Source organism: Cotesia typhae, unplaced genomic scaffold (assembly GCF_013202065.1).
Source record: "Cotesia typhae breed Kobodo isofemale line unplaced genomic scaffold, CoteBio_Ctyphae scaffold_152, whole genome shotgun sequence".
NCBI lineage: Eukaryota > Metazoa > Arthropoda > Insecta > Hymenoptera > Braconidae > Cotesia > Cotesia typhae.
Window position 1 is genome coordinate 1,727,158 of NW_027423776.1, and position 16,282 is coordinate 1,743,439.

The 16,282-nt window shown below is 32.6% G+C and overlaps 1 protein-coding gene across 1 annotated transcript in view; it reads right to left on the reverse strand.

Annotated features, from left to right (window-relative positions):
* Cpap3-b (cuticular protein analogous to peritrophins 3-B) overlaps positions 1-13,510 on the reverse strand; it is a 39,444-nt gene extending 25,934 nt beyond the window's left edge. The window contains exon 1 of the mRNA XM_074256106.1: positions 13,382-13,510. Coding sequence (XP_074112207.1) covers positions 13,382-13,466 — 85 coding nt within the window. The 5' untranslated portion in view covers positions 13,467-13,510. The remainder of the gene's footprint in view (positions 1-13,381) is intronic.
* Positions 13,511-16,282: the final 2,772 nt, after the last annotated feature.

Consider the following 16,282-nt stretch of genomic DNA (forward strand, 5'->3'; position numbering starts at 1 on the left):
TGGGTCATGCGTGATAGAGTGTGTTAATAGTGTTGTCAGTTCTGGTTAGCCGATAGTTAGGCTAGACGATCTCTGTCACACTGTTGTCTTTATGCAGAGTAATTCGTTGGTCCTGGTTAGCCGATAGTTAGGCTAGACGATCTCTGTCACACTGACGTCTTTGTGCACAGTAATTAAATAGTTCTGGTTAGCCGATAGTTATTAGGTTTATGTAAAAGTAGTTTAGTTCTGGTTAGCCAATAGTTAGGCTAGACGATCTCTGTCGCACTGCAGTCTTTGCGCAGAGAGACTCGTTGGTCCTGGTTAGCCGACAGTTAGGCTATAGTTTTAAGTTGTCCTGGTCAGCCGATAGTTAGGCTGTAGTTTATAAGTTTTAATTCATTATATTGTGACTGTGTGAGTGAGATTTAATTAATCTTGATAAGTACTTATTTTGTTGATTTTTATTGTTAATAAATATCGATATATTATTAATTAAATATTTATTCTCCAACAGCTCCTTCATCCACTCTCTCTACCCTAAGAATAAGGTTTCTCAGCTCTGAACCGGTTCCAATAACCGTGATTAAAAATCCTGGTGGCGCCTTGATAATTATATTGTTTGTTAGTTTCGTTAGTTTATTTACAAAATTGATTAGGGGCCAACCTGAGCAGGTAAAACTATTATACAGTAAAAAAATAATATGCTAATAAATATTATTGTTCTTATTTATATGTTTTACTAGTTATTAAAAGTTTACATCTTTCAAAAGATCATTAATACAATCATGAAAGACAGATTTTTAATCTTGTTATAAACGAAACTAACACGCAGAAAAAAACCTTGTTAATAACCTAAGGTATGTTGTGGTAACAAATGAATTTGTGAACAAAATGATAACAAATTATATGTTCAAGCTACAAAATTGAGGTTATAATAAGTTTTTGATATATTATAATAACGAAACAGTTTTGTTGATATAGTAAAATCTTTTAGTTTATTCAACAAAATACTTTATTTAGTTGATATAACCAATTTTTTTTTTTTTGAAACAGCAAAACTGTTCTATCATATTAACAAAGAGAATTTTGTGGAGTAGCAAAGACAATTCGTTATAGTAATAAAGACAATTTGTAAGGATGACAATGAGAATTTGTTGGAATAAGAAGTAAATTTGTTACAGTAAATTTTATAAAAATACATTTAAAAAGCAACAAATAAGTTTTCTAACTGCAACAAAATCACTTTGTTGCAGCAAAAAAGTAATTTTGTCAGAGCAACTAATTTATTTTGTGATTTAACAAACTGGTTTGTTAGTACAACTTGAAACATTTTGTTAATGTTACTTATAGATTTGTTGGTATAACTATACTTTGTTGCTATAGCTATAACTGTACCGAAACACATTCTATTTTTATAAATGTTTTAAAAATATAACCACAAAATCTTAACTTTCATTTACAGACCTGTAACAATTATTAAAATAAAAATTAAAATCATTATTATCAAATTGGTGTTTCTTAACATTTTATAATAATTCCAATTTTTCATTCAATTTCCAATATTTTCTTTTTCAATGAATCTAGAAGTACCTATCCTTAATAACCCGAGAAAAAATATTTCTATATAATCATATATAATGGTATATAATCATATATGATTATATATGGAATCACAAACTTCAAGACGCACGGAGATCATCAAAGTTAAGCAGCATTGAGCATGGTCAATAGTTGGATGGTTGACCGCTGGTGTTATAACCGTAAAATTATATCTAGATATTATTTTTTTTTACATTTTAATTGGTTACAGAGAATTGCGTAGAGCCATATTAAATACTCTATCCATAAAATTAACCCAATAATTAATTAGATGTAATAAATATCTAATTAAATATTGTTATATATAATTATGCATTGTTATATATGATTAAATATGATTATATTTGGCCATTTTTCATTTATAATCATATATAACCAATTTATATATAAATATATATAAATATTTTTTCTCGGGAATACTCATATATAATTAGAAGTTTAATCAACCATCTATGCAATTAGTAATTAAAGGACAAATTTTTCACAATTGAACATGAATTTAGTATATTATTGCTGAATAATTAGATATGAGCATTTAAATTATAAATTATTGATAAAAAATCTGTACAAATCTGTACACACTGCAGCAGCGAGGTGCTCTCAGGGTTGCCTTCGCCTACCGAACGGTTTCCGAGGCGGCTATATTGGTCATTGGGGAGCCACGCCCATCGACTTACTAACGTTTGTGAGAGCAAAACTCTACGACGCTACAAACAGTGACGAAAACATGAAAGACGCAAGAACGAGGATAAAGGCGGAAACGCAGCTAGAGTAGCAGGATCGATGGACATCAGAAGTGATGGACAGATGGACGGCGCGCTTGATCCCAAACATAGACATCTGACTTTCTACGTCATCTGGTACAGGTGTTTATGGGCCTTTACTTCTTCTTACCAACCAAAACAGTTCTTCAGGACAGGAGTAATCAGATACATCTTTTTTTAATCTCTCACATCAAATAATTTATTTAGTTTATCAGTAAGTTTTTTATTTTCAACAGATTAAACTTCGAATGTTTTTTAAGACGACTTTTATCTGAATTTCTACATTTCGTAAAAAGCATTTCTGTTTTTTTTCATTGCATGTTGATGCTTTATCAGTGGTATGTTCATAACACTCCAAACTTCTCAAACTTCTTCTATAACCTCTGCAGCACATTCTATTTTCTTTAAGATCTTGTACTTGAACATAAAATAATTCAAAACGTCTCCATTTTTAGGAAGCTGCCATAATGCCAAATTATTATGAACAGCACCCAAAAGATAAACATTATTCAAACTATTTTCCGACATAGCTAATATATTTTTACAAAACGAGTAATTACTAATCACCGCAGATATCAATATAGTCTCAAACTTTATGGTAGATACTAGTCAGCTGTAAATGTAGCCAACTTTATCTAACCAGCTGTGACATATTTGCTAACAAAATCTATTAAATCATGTTTGCAGTTGTACACTAGAGGGATTTTTATAACTGCCGTTTGGAGTTACTAGCGCTATAGAAGAATCCGAAAATGACAGAAAAATATACACTACTGGAAAAAATTAAGGGATCAAAAAAAAATTCCAAATTTTTCGGTAGTTTTCAACAGGCCGTAACTTTGAGAGAAATGGTCGTACAGGAAATAAAAAAAAAGGAAATTGTAGCTCCAAGTGTCTAGTTTTTGGATTAGAACTTTAAAATTTTGTAGCTTCCGCGGTTTCTGAGTAATCGTAGAAAAACCAGCAACAAAAAAATTCTCAAAATTTTTTTAGTTTTTTTTTTTGGTCTAGGGGCGTGGAAAAAATTTTTTTAGCTTAACCACCATAAGGATCGGATACTTTGTTCATTTAGCTTTCATTTCTGTTTTTAAACACCCTGATACGTCCACTCCTCGCTGAGATATCGGTCTTCAAATGGAAAAGGATCTTTTTGTCTTTGATTATCGATATCTCAGCAACCAATGATCGCACAGAAAGTTAAAGGTGGGTTTCAAGAACTTGAATGAATTCCCCTTAACGACTGTCCATTGTTTTTTCGAAAAAAATTTTTTCTTTCCGTCACATGAATTTGAAAATGCAACAAAAAAGGGCTTTTAGTGGTTTTTGGAAAATCAAGCGCTGGATCGAAAATATTGAGGAAACCACTAATGTTAAGTGTGCCTTTTACAGTTCAATATGTCCACAAAAACCCTACAAAGAATCAAATTAATCCAGCCAGCCGTTTTTTTTTGTTTCACTTGATCGAATTTTTGAAAAATTAAAGGATCACGTTTTTTGCTCTGAAAAGCTCATAATTTTTAAAAATGAGAAAAAAAATTGTTTTTTCGAGATTTTTCCACATTTTTGTTCCAGAAAGTGCTTAAATTTTCAAAAAAAAAAAAATTAAAAAAAAAAAATTTTCAAAAAAAAAATTTTTTTCGAAAAAAAAATTAAAAAAAAAAAATTTTCTTTGGAAAAATTTTTTTTTTACAAGTTAAGGAAACTCGAAAACCATCGCCCAATGATTTTTATCACCTTTCCACCGCTGCATTCCTTGATTCTACTGATCTCCTTTTAATTAAATTAATAAAAAAGTTAATACCCCCAATCGAATTTCGATTTTTTCATACGCTTTTCGGAGTTTTTTTTTTCTTTTCTTTTTGTGAATCCTTAGCAAATCGCTTCATTCAACAGTTTTTTTCAAAAGTAATCCCTCTGCGCTAAAAAAAATTTTTTTTAATTTTTTGGTCAAAATTGAAAATTTCTGACTTTTGATTCTTAATCATGGTTAGACGACATTTATCGGAGGTGGAAGTCGCTCGGTTAGTGACTCTAATCGACGAAGGTTACACTCAACATGCAGTTGCTATCCGGATGGGTGTAAGTCAATCTGTCGTATCTCGAGCTTATACCAGATACCAAGAGACGAATCAATATCATCGTCGCCCCGGACAAGGTCGCCATCGAGTCACTAATGCCCGCGATGATCGAACAATTGTTAGAGAAGTTCGACGACAACCTTTCGTCAATGCGAATATTGTCGCTCGAAACTTCCCCAATCGCAGACAACAGCAACAACAACAGCAACAGCGACGACGGCATCAAGTGCGAAACATTTGCTCTCGAACAATCATCAACCGTCTTCGTGAAACTGGGTTACACGCACGACATCCTAATCGTGTACCCCTGTTGACAGCAAGACATCGTCGAGCTCGTTTAGCGTATGCTTACGATCATCGAAATTGGAACTTGAGGGAATGGACAAATGTTTTATTCACTGATGAGTCTCGTTTTAATCTGTATGGCAACGATCGATGTCCTCTCGTTTGGCGCCGTCGTGGAGAACGTTTTCGCCAGAACTTTGTCCGTCCAGTCGTTGCCTACGGCGGTGGATCAGTTATGGTGTGGGGCGGCGTTTCACGAAATTGGAGAACACCTTTGGTAATTGTACGCGAAAATTTGACAGCTAGACGTTACATCGACCAAATTTTAAGGCCCATTGTTCTGCGCAGACGACAACATCTGAGGTCGTTCATATTGATGCAAGATAATGCACGTCCACACACAGCCAACATTACCCGGCGCTTCTTTGAGCGGCATGACATCACATTGTTGCGACACCCAGCAATGAGTCCAGATCTCAACCCCATAGAGCACGTTTGGGACATAATGGGCCGTCGGTTGCGCAGAGAGTATCCAAATTTGCAGAACTTAGCTGCTTTGGAGCGCGCGCTTCAGCACATTTGGAATACCATTCCGCAGCCTCAAATTACCGTCTGCATAAACATGGCTGAACGTTTGAGAGCCGTTATTGAAAACAGGGGTGGTAATACCCGGTATTGAACCAACAAAAACCTTCAGAGAATGAGTTTGGAGTCATTAAATACGGTGGAACTGACGAGCCACCGGGTCTCAATTCTCCTGAAATACCTCACACACACACACACACACACACACACACACACACACACACACACACACACACACACACACACACACACACACACACACACACACACACACACACACACACACACACACACACACACACACACACACACACACACACACACACACACACACACACACACACACACACACACACAGAAGCGTAAATCCGACCGCGCGACCTCCACGTGGTACGCTTTGGATAACGCTAATGCCGGCGGTAATTGTTTTCTTAAACTTTTCAAGAAAAAATTTCAAAAAAATTTTTTTTTTTTTAATTTTTTTTTTTCAATTTAAGCACTTTCTGGAACAAAAATGTGGAAAAAGCTCGAAAAAACAATTTTTTTCTCATTTTTAAAAATTATGAGCTTTTCAGAGCAAAAACGTGATCCTTTAATTTTTTCAAAAATTCGATCAAGTGAAACAAAAAAACGGCTGGCTGGATTAATTTGATTCTTTGTAGGGTTTTTGTGGACATATTGAACTGTAAAAGGCACACTTAACATTAGTGGTTTCCTCAATATTTTCGATCCAGCGCTTGATTTTCCAAAAACCACTAAAAGCCCTTTTTTGTTGCATTTTCAAATTCATGTGACGGAAAGAAAAAATTTTTTTCGAAAAAACAATGGACAGTCGTTAAGGGAATTCATTCAAGTTCTTGAAACCCACCTTTAACTTTCTGTGCGATCATTGGTTGCTGAGATATCGATAATCAAAGACAAAAAGATCCTTTTCCATTTGAAGACCGATATCTCAGCGAGGAGTGGACGTATCAGGGTGTTTAAAAAAGAAATGAAAGCTAAATGAACAAAGTATCCGATCCTTATGGTGGTTAAGCTAAAAAAATTTTTTCCACGCCCGTAGACCAAAAAAAAAAACTAAAAAAATTTTGAGAATTTTTTTGTTGCTGGTTTTTCTACGATTACTCAGAAACCGCGGAGGCTACAAAATTTTGAAGTTCTAATCCAAAAACTAGACACTTGGAGCTACAATTTCCTTTTTTTTTATTTCCTGTACGACCATTTCTCTCAAAGTTACGGCCTGTTGAAAACTACCGAAAAATTTGGAATTTTTTTTTGATGCCTTAATTTTTTCCAGTAGTATATATTTTATAAATTTTACAGCATGAATAATTTTACGCTAATGAGACTTACAGATAAATAATGAATTTTTTTTTCTTCATTATTTCCGTTGAAAAAATTATTTTTAACTTCTATCGTACTAAACTATAATCAATTCAAGCATATAAACTATTATTTTAGATCATAAATATTTCTAGAAAGATTGCATTAGCATGATCTTTTCATTAGGATGTTGTTTGATAAGTATTTATCAGTAATTAAAAATAAAAATTATAGAACAAATTTTAATTTAATCAATCACAAAACAAAGCTGTTAATTCTTTGAATTCGACAAAAAATCATCGTTTTAAAGAATTTAATTTCCTACAAAACCATACCAAGGGTTTTTTTAGGTAGATTTCTTTAGAAATCTAACTATTGCATTAGTCCTCACGGTGAAATTTTCACCTGATTTTGCTATCAGATATCATACTTAGTCGAGTAGGTTCCAAAAATACTACCCGGGGAAAAAGGTTTAGATCTCACCAGATATAATTATATCTGATCAGATATGGGATTGGAGACATAATCAAATCTAGTCATATCTGATCAGATCTAAACAGATGTAACTATATCTGAGTTGAAAAATTCATCAAACGTGATCAGATCTAAACAGATATAATAATATCTGGGTTGAAAAATACATCAGACATAAAAAGATTTTATTATATCTGGCCAGATATCACTATATTTGTTAACTATTGATAAATACTTATAAACTATTTTACTAAATATACTTTCCTCCTAAATAAATATTTATTGAGGTGTTTTTTTTTATTTTCTGCCCCTCCCTCCCTCCCTGGTGAGATTTCGTGAGATTTTATTCAACTCCTCCCCCATCCCCCAATCTCACGTGAGATTTTTCAAAATGTGAGTTTCTTACGTAAAAGCGTTGGATTGTTATTGTAAAAAGAAAAAAACAAATTTGCTTCATGCTTTTATTTACGACTATTTAAGACTAGTAATCAATGGTGCTGAGAGTTTAATTATAAGTGTAATAAAAATTCAACAATAGAATACTTAAATCGAATTTCTTTCGTAACTAACTTCGTTCATTGAGACGCGCGTTCAGCTGACAGTGGCGTGAAAACAAAGGACGCGTTACACTGTACCGTAAATTCAGATTAAATTGAGCTATTTGGTATAAAACAAATATGGTGGTTTGACAGTGAGTAAATGTATAACGTCGAAATATGAATGAAATTATTTTCTTTCGAACGAATTAATAAATGATCTTACTCGTATTACGATTACGCTTAAGATAAAATCTTAAGTATGTACAATCTGGATTAAATGGACCAAAATAGTATAATTTTTTTTTGTTTTAATCAGAAAAAAAATTGCGTGATATTTGCCGAGACCCTCTCCCTCTCTCCAACGTAAGATTAGATTAGATTTGACTCGACCCCCTCCCCCCCTCAAACACCTCACGTAATTTATGGACGTCCCCTAATAGTTTCGCAGATACAGTTTTGAAAAGTTGCGTGTTAAGCCCGTACAGAAAACCCCAGAGTTGAACCACGGGGACATGCCTGGGACATTATTGGCAAGTCCATCTTGGCAAATCTATATTGTCCCATGCCTGGGCCATAACTGGGAAATCAGCCTTGGCCATTCCAATGATTATCCAGGCTTGGGCCAAGACTGAATAACCTGGCCTTTGCCAAGCCTAGAGTCACCCTAACTTGGGCCAAGTTTATGTAACCTAATCTTGGCTGTAGGATGGTAACCCTAAAATAGGCCAAGACTGGATAACCTAACCTTGGCCAAGCCTACAGTTACCCTAACTTGAGCCAATCTTATGTAATCTAACCTCGGCTGTTGAATGATAACCCTAACATGGATTAGGACTGAATGACCTAGTTTTGGCCAAATCTAGAGTCAGTTTAACTTGGGTTTTGAAGTCTCTATATTCAGGTGACATTATGACATGACAACCTAGACTTCGGCCAGGAACAGGCAATCTAGCCTTGGTCAACCCAATGATTACCCGAACTTGGACTAGAACTGGATCCCCCAGCCATAGCCATTCAATAGCGATCCAGACTTGGGCTAGAACTGAGCAGCCTAGCTTTGGCCGACTTAATAATTACCTAAGCGTTAGCCAAGACTAAGAAGCCTAGCCTTGGCAGTTGAATGGCAACCCAGACTTGAGCCAAAATCAGGCAACCTATTGCCATTCAATGGGAAATTCAAACTTAACTAATCATTAAGTAATAGAATTTGGAACAGTAAATATTTATTGTTTAACGATTATTTGATAACAGATGCTAACATTGAAAATTTATTATTTATATAAAACAATTGTACATCGTCAAAATTGATATGGTCTTAAAAAAAATTAAAATATCATAATTTACAGTTGAATTTTTAATACTGATAATTTCAAACATTCAAATTCATAATATGACATTCAAAAGATACAAAATAATTAACAAAGTCTACAGTAATATAAGAACTTGACTTTCCTTTTTTTGTTTTTAAATAATAATGATTTGTAAAAAATAGATTATTTTTATCAAACACAATATTAAATAACATAAATTATATAAATAATACCTCGTCACCATACAGATTTAGCTTATAAGAATGATGAGATGTGCATTAACTTATCGGTTGTATGGCGTAGGGATTAGTGATCGGTCTGGCAAGCGCGATGCTCGGGTTCGAATCTCGGTTAGAGTAAATGCGATTTTCACTTTATTTCTATAATTAGCAAAGGTTAGGTCTAAATTAACAGTTAGGTCGTCTCAATTTCCGTTAGATCTACGTCAAAATTTAAATCAATTAATGACAGTTTGTAACAGTTTTACCTGCTCAGGATAGCCCCTAATCAATTTTATAAATAACTAAACAAAACTAACAACAATAAAAATTATCAGGGCGCCACCAGGATTATTAATCACGGTTCCTGAAACCGGTCCAGAGCTGAGAAAACTTATCTTAGGGTAGAGAGAGTGGAGGAAGGTGCTGTTGAATAATAAAAATCTAATTAACAAAATTGATCAATATTTATTAACAATAAAAAGAAAAAAAACTTAACAGAGTTGGCTTAAAATTAGTTAACAAATTTCACTCACTCACACACTTATAATCTAACGAAGCGGAGAATACTGCGAACTAAACGATATTTACAAACGAACCTCCCAACGACGATACGATGACTAGACGGGCTTTTTTGAACGAACGGTCTCCCACACCTGCGTAAAACTAAATGGGCTTTTCTTAACGAACGGTCTCCCACACCTGCGTAAAACTAATGGGCTTTTTTGAACGAACGGTCTCCCACACCTGCTTAAAACTACTGGGCTTTATTCTAACTAACGGTCTCCCACACCTGACCTAAAACTAAGCTTAAAATTACAAGTCCACCGGACTACCAAAACGAACTCACTTTACACACTTATAACTTAAAATTAAGTCCACAGGACTACCGCACTTAACACTATTAACACTCTCTATCACGCATAACCCATACAATTCTTCACACACATGACCCACACTTCGCTTAATTAAAATTTTTACAATTTTAAATTGAAGGTATTGATTTTAATTTAATTACAATATTATTAGTTTAAATTATTCAATCATTAGTAATTAATAAAACGACAATTTTCAATTAACAATCAATTTCAATTAACCTCGAACTAATCCCTATAGAACCAGAGGCTTAATGCCTTGAATTAACTTAGTCACAATATCAACCTTTACAATCACTTCAAAATTATTAACAAAAGTTTATTAATTAATTCTGACTAAATTTTTACTGTGACAATTTTGACTCAGATAACTGATTTCTTGGACTTAATGTCCACGCCGATAATTATCAATTTCAGTAATTTTAATTTGACTACTTCACGGACTTAATCCCCAAAATTTACTTAATTCACACGTGTCAAAAAAATAATTTTATAATATAATAATTTCGATAAAAATTCCTAATATAACCTTCTTAATAAATTTTCCAATCTATCCTATTTTCAATAATAAATTTCAAATATAACAATCCCAGTAATTAATTCTTAATATAAAATATTGTCAACAATTCTCTGATCGTTTTATCAATTATAAAAATTCGACACAAGTCGAAATAGTCAAATTTTACTTGCTAGAACATTCGCTAGTCAAGTCTTGCTTGACCTTGGGTATTGGAATTTTTCTAAGTTAATTGTTATAAAAATTACAACAATAAAATTAACGAAATTTTCGGATGTTAATTAATTAATTGATAATTTTTAGTTATTAAATTTTCCCGCAAGGTCGATTGAGAGATTTTCGGGTATAAGCCCCCATGAAAATCACTAAATCCAAAAAACTAGCAAATGTTCTACGATTTATTTATCAAAAAAGAAAGGAAGAGGAATGATAGACCGAGTACAAACCGCGGTCTATCTTCCACCCACGGAATAAAATAATGTACCTGGGTAATTGTCTTACTACGTCCACGATGTCTGTCTACCGTGGTGAGTCCTCCAGGTACCGGTTGTTAGATTTTTCTCACTCCGGGGAATTGTCCTCACTCTAAGTTCAGTTTTTTTTTTTTTTTTTTCCTGTAACAGAACCAATGTTAAAAGTCTGGTCTAAAAGATTGGAAAGACAATCTTAAAAAAATCATCGCAGCGTTCCGAAAATTCACGTGCGAAAAAATAATTACCTGCTGCTTCGTTGAGTAGTGACCGGTGCGGCTGACTATCAAACCTCTTCTGATTTTGTCACTCTCCGACTCCCGAGCACTTACCCATTCCACCCCCCTCTTAATTACTAAACGGAAGACCCCGAAGATCGGGGCGCGCCAGTACTATGTCGAATAATTATCGATATTCGGTGACTTATCGATTAAGGGTAATTTTACCCTGTTACAAGTTAAAAAATTCTTCTTTTATCTTTTTAACTAAAAACTAGTTATATTATAGAAAATAATTGATCCGTTTTGTAGAATTTTACTATTCCATATCAGAGAATTCAATTTATTCAAAATTGGTTTCTTAATACTAATTTTGTTTAACATTGAATAATAAAATTCTAAGTAGATTCTATAATCTACTTCTTTTAGTAAATTCTATCGTGGTTAATAAGCCTGGGTTTGTTTTGGCTTAAAAACTTGGGCCAGTCTTGATTAACATACATGGGCCAGTCGTGGCAACCAAGCTTTGCACCCTCTTATCACTCTAGACTTTTACCAAGGCTGGGTCAAAGCGGGCTCACAAGCATGAGTCAGAGATAGACAGTATTGCGCCAAGCGTGACCCATATCTGGCCCCGTCGTATTTTCCTGTATGGAAAGACACTGTTTCATCGTCACTCAAAACTTTGAACCGTTTTTCTCAAAATTGTGTTTTGAAAGACGGTTGTCGAGATTTTTCGAGAACTACGCAATCAATGTTGATGAAATTTTTGACAGGTCTTCCAGATACAATTTACAAGGACTTGGACGAAAGATTTTTTTTACCCTGCGGGCGGAAGGTGGCGACATTCGTCCCGCTGCGCTAAACAAAATTGTCGCTTTCCGCCTTCATCGGACAAAAAAAAAAGTATACAGCCTTTGAAAAGTAAAAAAAGAAAACTTTAAATTATATATTTGTTGACCTCAGCTTCGTCTCGGCCAACAAATTACATGTGATCTGAGGCTTTTCTTAATTTCCTTCCCAAGGGGTGTAATACACTATTTTTTTAAATACAACGATTCAAAAAACAAATACCGCAAAATTTTTCCTAAATTTTTCAATTTTTCGCAAATAACTTTACCAGAAGTGCATTTTTTTTGTTCGTCCAAGTTCTAGTTGAAAGTTTTAACTGAAGCACGGATGTCGTTTTTTTATTTCAAATAATTCTGCTAGGAGTTCTGCTGTCAAGGCGGACGAATTTTTTTCCCAGTAATTGTTGGAAATTACGTCACAATGGCAGACTTTTTAGAATTTTTCAAGAATTTCAGCAATCCGTTATTAAATATGCATCTTTGAGACACTAAAAAGTTTGAATTACATATTTCATTTTTTGTATTAAAAAAAAATTTTTTTTATATTAAAAGAAAAAAATCTGATGAGAGCTCCATTTCCGAAAACTGGGGTGGAGCCAATAACTTCCCGATTTTTCGAAAATCATTAGTTTTCATAGCGAGAAGTTAAAAAGGTGTAAACTTGAAAACGTAAATTTCATATTCAAAAGTTAAAAAAAAGCCATATGGTGGATTGAGTATTAAAATGTAAGAGTATTAATCTCATTTCTCACTTGATTTCTATAATTTAAAAAAAAAAAAATTAAAAAGACCATCGAATTATCGATAGTTTTCATTATATTGTTCTTACTTTGAGTAACAAGTCACAAACACTGTAATTTTTAAGTAAAACGTTTTCAAAGCGTTGAATTATCCAAAAAAAGACTAAACTTTTTTTTTCTTAACCTAGAAATTTTTTATTAAGATTTCAAAAATTTAATTATGACTAGAAAGTATCAATCGTACTAACAAACGTTACCCTCTTTTTTTAACTGCTCAATTTTTCTGTTTAATACGAACAAAATAGAGCGATTCATGATTTTATTAATCACAGCAATTTCGATGTAACTATATATGATTGTTTAATTCAAAGAATAAGTAAATAAGCTTTTCTACAATTTCATAATTTTGTTTTTAAGTTTATAAATCATAATCCCATTATCGAAAAGCCGATGAAAATTTAATTCATTTAAAATGCTTTACAATCAAGCTCCTTATTGATTTGAAAGCACAAAATGAGTAATTAAGAGAAAATCAGAATTGTTTACTACTTACCGAACAAAATAACTATTACACAAAGAATTTTCGTATTTTTCGTCTGATTAAAAATAAACGACATCGTTCTCGTCGAAATCAGCATGTCTAAGTAGAACAAGTAACGTATTCAATAACCGTAGAGTGACAAGAAACTACTGGAGTATATCACAGATCCACTTACAACGTTTCGCTCTCCCCCTACCGTTCTTGAGCGGGAAGAACTTTCTGATGTGTTACACGACTTTCTATCTCGTAAATGATGTATTTTTCGGTCTGATGAAATTTTCCGAAAGCTGGACACTGCATAATTAAAAAATCTATTAACTGACCATGTCACAACTTTCTGAATAAAAATATATATATATATATATATATATATATATATATATATATATATATATATATATATATATATATATATATATAGATACATTTATGATTTCTAAAAGTGTATTAAAAGAAAATATTTTTTCGTAATTTTTTTTTATTTTAATATAAATTGTAAATACAATTGAGCATCATCAAAATATCAAGTTAACATTTTTTTTCTGGATCGTTAATTAGTCTAGGTATATCAAAAAAGAAAAATTTAGATGAAAAAAATTTTCAACTGATCAAATGAAAATGTATTTACTTGAATATGAAATTTTCAGCAAAAATTTTTTGTTCGTTTTTTTTTCTTTTTAATTTTTGTTCATTAATAAATTTCCAAATTCAGTTTGTAACAGGGTAAAATTACCCTTAATCGATAAGTCACCGGATATCGATAATTATTCGACATAGCACTGGCGCGTCTCGATCTTCGGGCCTAAAGGGAGAATAGGAGGGGGTGAGTTTGGGTTAAAATAGGTGAGCCGTGCAGTGGAAAAGGGAGAAGTAGTGTGACCGCCAGACTGAGTGCCACGGGAATCAAAAAGGACCGTTCTCGAGAGTAGTGACGAGACGAAGGAAGCCAACTACGACTAGGACTTCATTATCAACGAGTGAGCTAGATCATCGTTTAGTTAGTCAAGGTATCAATAATTACTCTGTGGGAAAGAAGTGGACTGCGGTTTACCTAATACTCGGTTGCTTCTCCTTTTTATTTATTAATTTGATCGTTTAATCGACGATTATTTACTTAATCAGAATTTAACAACTTTCGCTAGTTTGAATTGAGTGATTTTCATGGGGATTTATACCCGAGAGTCACTCAATCGACCTTGAGGGAAAAATTCTTTCAACATTCTTCACGAGAATTTTTTAATAAATAAAATTAATCAATTAAATTAATTAACATCTGAAACATTCGTTTATTAAATCGCTATAATTTTATAACAATTAATTCAAGAAAAAGTGATTAGTTTTATGCTTGAAAAATAATCGACAAGCATTTTCTCGTGGAACTTTTGTCAAGCGTTGATATATCTGCATCACAATAATTCCAAATACCCAACGTCAATAACTACCAAACTAGCGAATGTTTTAGAATCAAAATTTGAGTGAGTCGACTTTTGTCGATTTTTACAATTTATAATTTTACATAGAATTTTCGTCAACATTTAATGTAGAATTTATTAATTGAATTATTTTATCACGTGTTAACTAATTAATTTGGGCTTAAGTCCGTGGATTTTAAACGAATTATAATTATTGAAAATTAATAATTAACAGCGTGGACATAAAGTCCAGGAATTTAGTCAATTTTTGTTGAAAATTTTCACTGATAAATTTGGTTATAATTAATTAATTTTCGTCGTCGATTATATAACAATTCCGAATAAATTTTTCTTGTGATTAAATTAATCATCGAAAAATAATTTTGTAAATTCTCTTTCGAACAATTACTATGTCGGCACATTATTAAGACCTCTGTCTACATATTTTAATCTATTAATTCAAGACATCAAGACCTCTTGTAATTTAGTATTTATTGTCGTATTATTAAGACCACGACAATAAATTAGTTGTGAATTTTAATATTCTAAGTCAAAAATAAATTAGCAGTCGAAAACTGAGAAATTGAAATAGTTAGTTCAAAGTTATTTGGAATTGGTTGTTAATTTGAAAGTGTTTAATTAAAGAAGCTAATGATTGAATAATTTAATTAAGTAATTATAAATCAATTAATTATTATCAATTTTTAAATAAAAATAGAGTCATTCAAGTGTGGGATATGTGTGTGAAGAATTGTACGGGTAATGTGTGATAGAGAGTATTAATAGAGTTAAGTTGGTTCTGGTTAGCCGTTAGTTAGACTAGACGATCTCTGTCACACTGCAGCCTTTGCGCAGAGCAATTCGTTGGTTCTGGTTAGCCGTTAGTTAGGCTATAGTTATAAAATTAAAAACTTTTCAATCGTTAATAGTGTTTTCCCTCTTTTAGTTATATTCCCCCTCTATCATTATATAATAATATACTGTATGGTAATTGGTTTAGAATATCCCCCTCTCCTCGTTAAAATGCTATAAATAATATATAGCTATAGAATACATACCCCTTCCCTTTTTAAAGTTATTAGAACTATTCTGTTACAATTAGTAGTCAGTTTCATCTTGTAGCTCCTAACGCAAGTATTGAAAATGTAAAGTCACCAGTTTGTATATTTATCAAAAGTAGTAGCATTGAATAAGTCACAAACCAAGCAGGTGTGTTGTGGTTTAAAGTATAGAGAAAATAATTTTTATCCTGTGGTTTAAATAATAGCTACTCATTCAAGAAGCCTAATTCAATTGAATTTAAACGAATGGAAGAAATTGTGTTCTTCATGTGATACATTTTCAAACTATTTTCATGAAGAATTAAACAGCAACTTTTATCGAAAGTTCTGTTCTATTCAGTGCGAAGACCTGAGAATTAACTTTTTCGAATTTAAACAACAGCGTTGTATTATATTAACTTATCAAGATCCACGCATTGTCTTACTACCCCAAACAACAA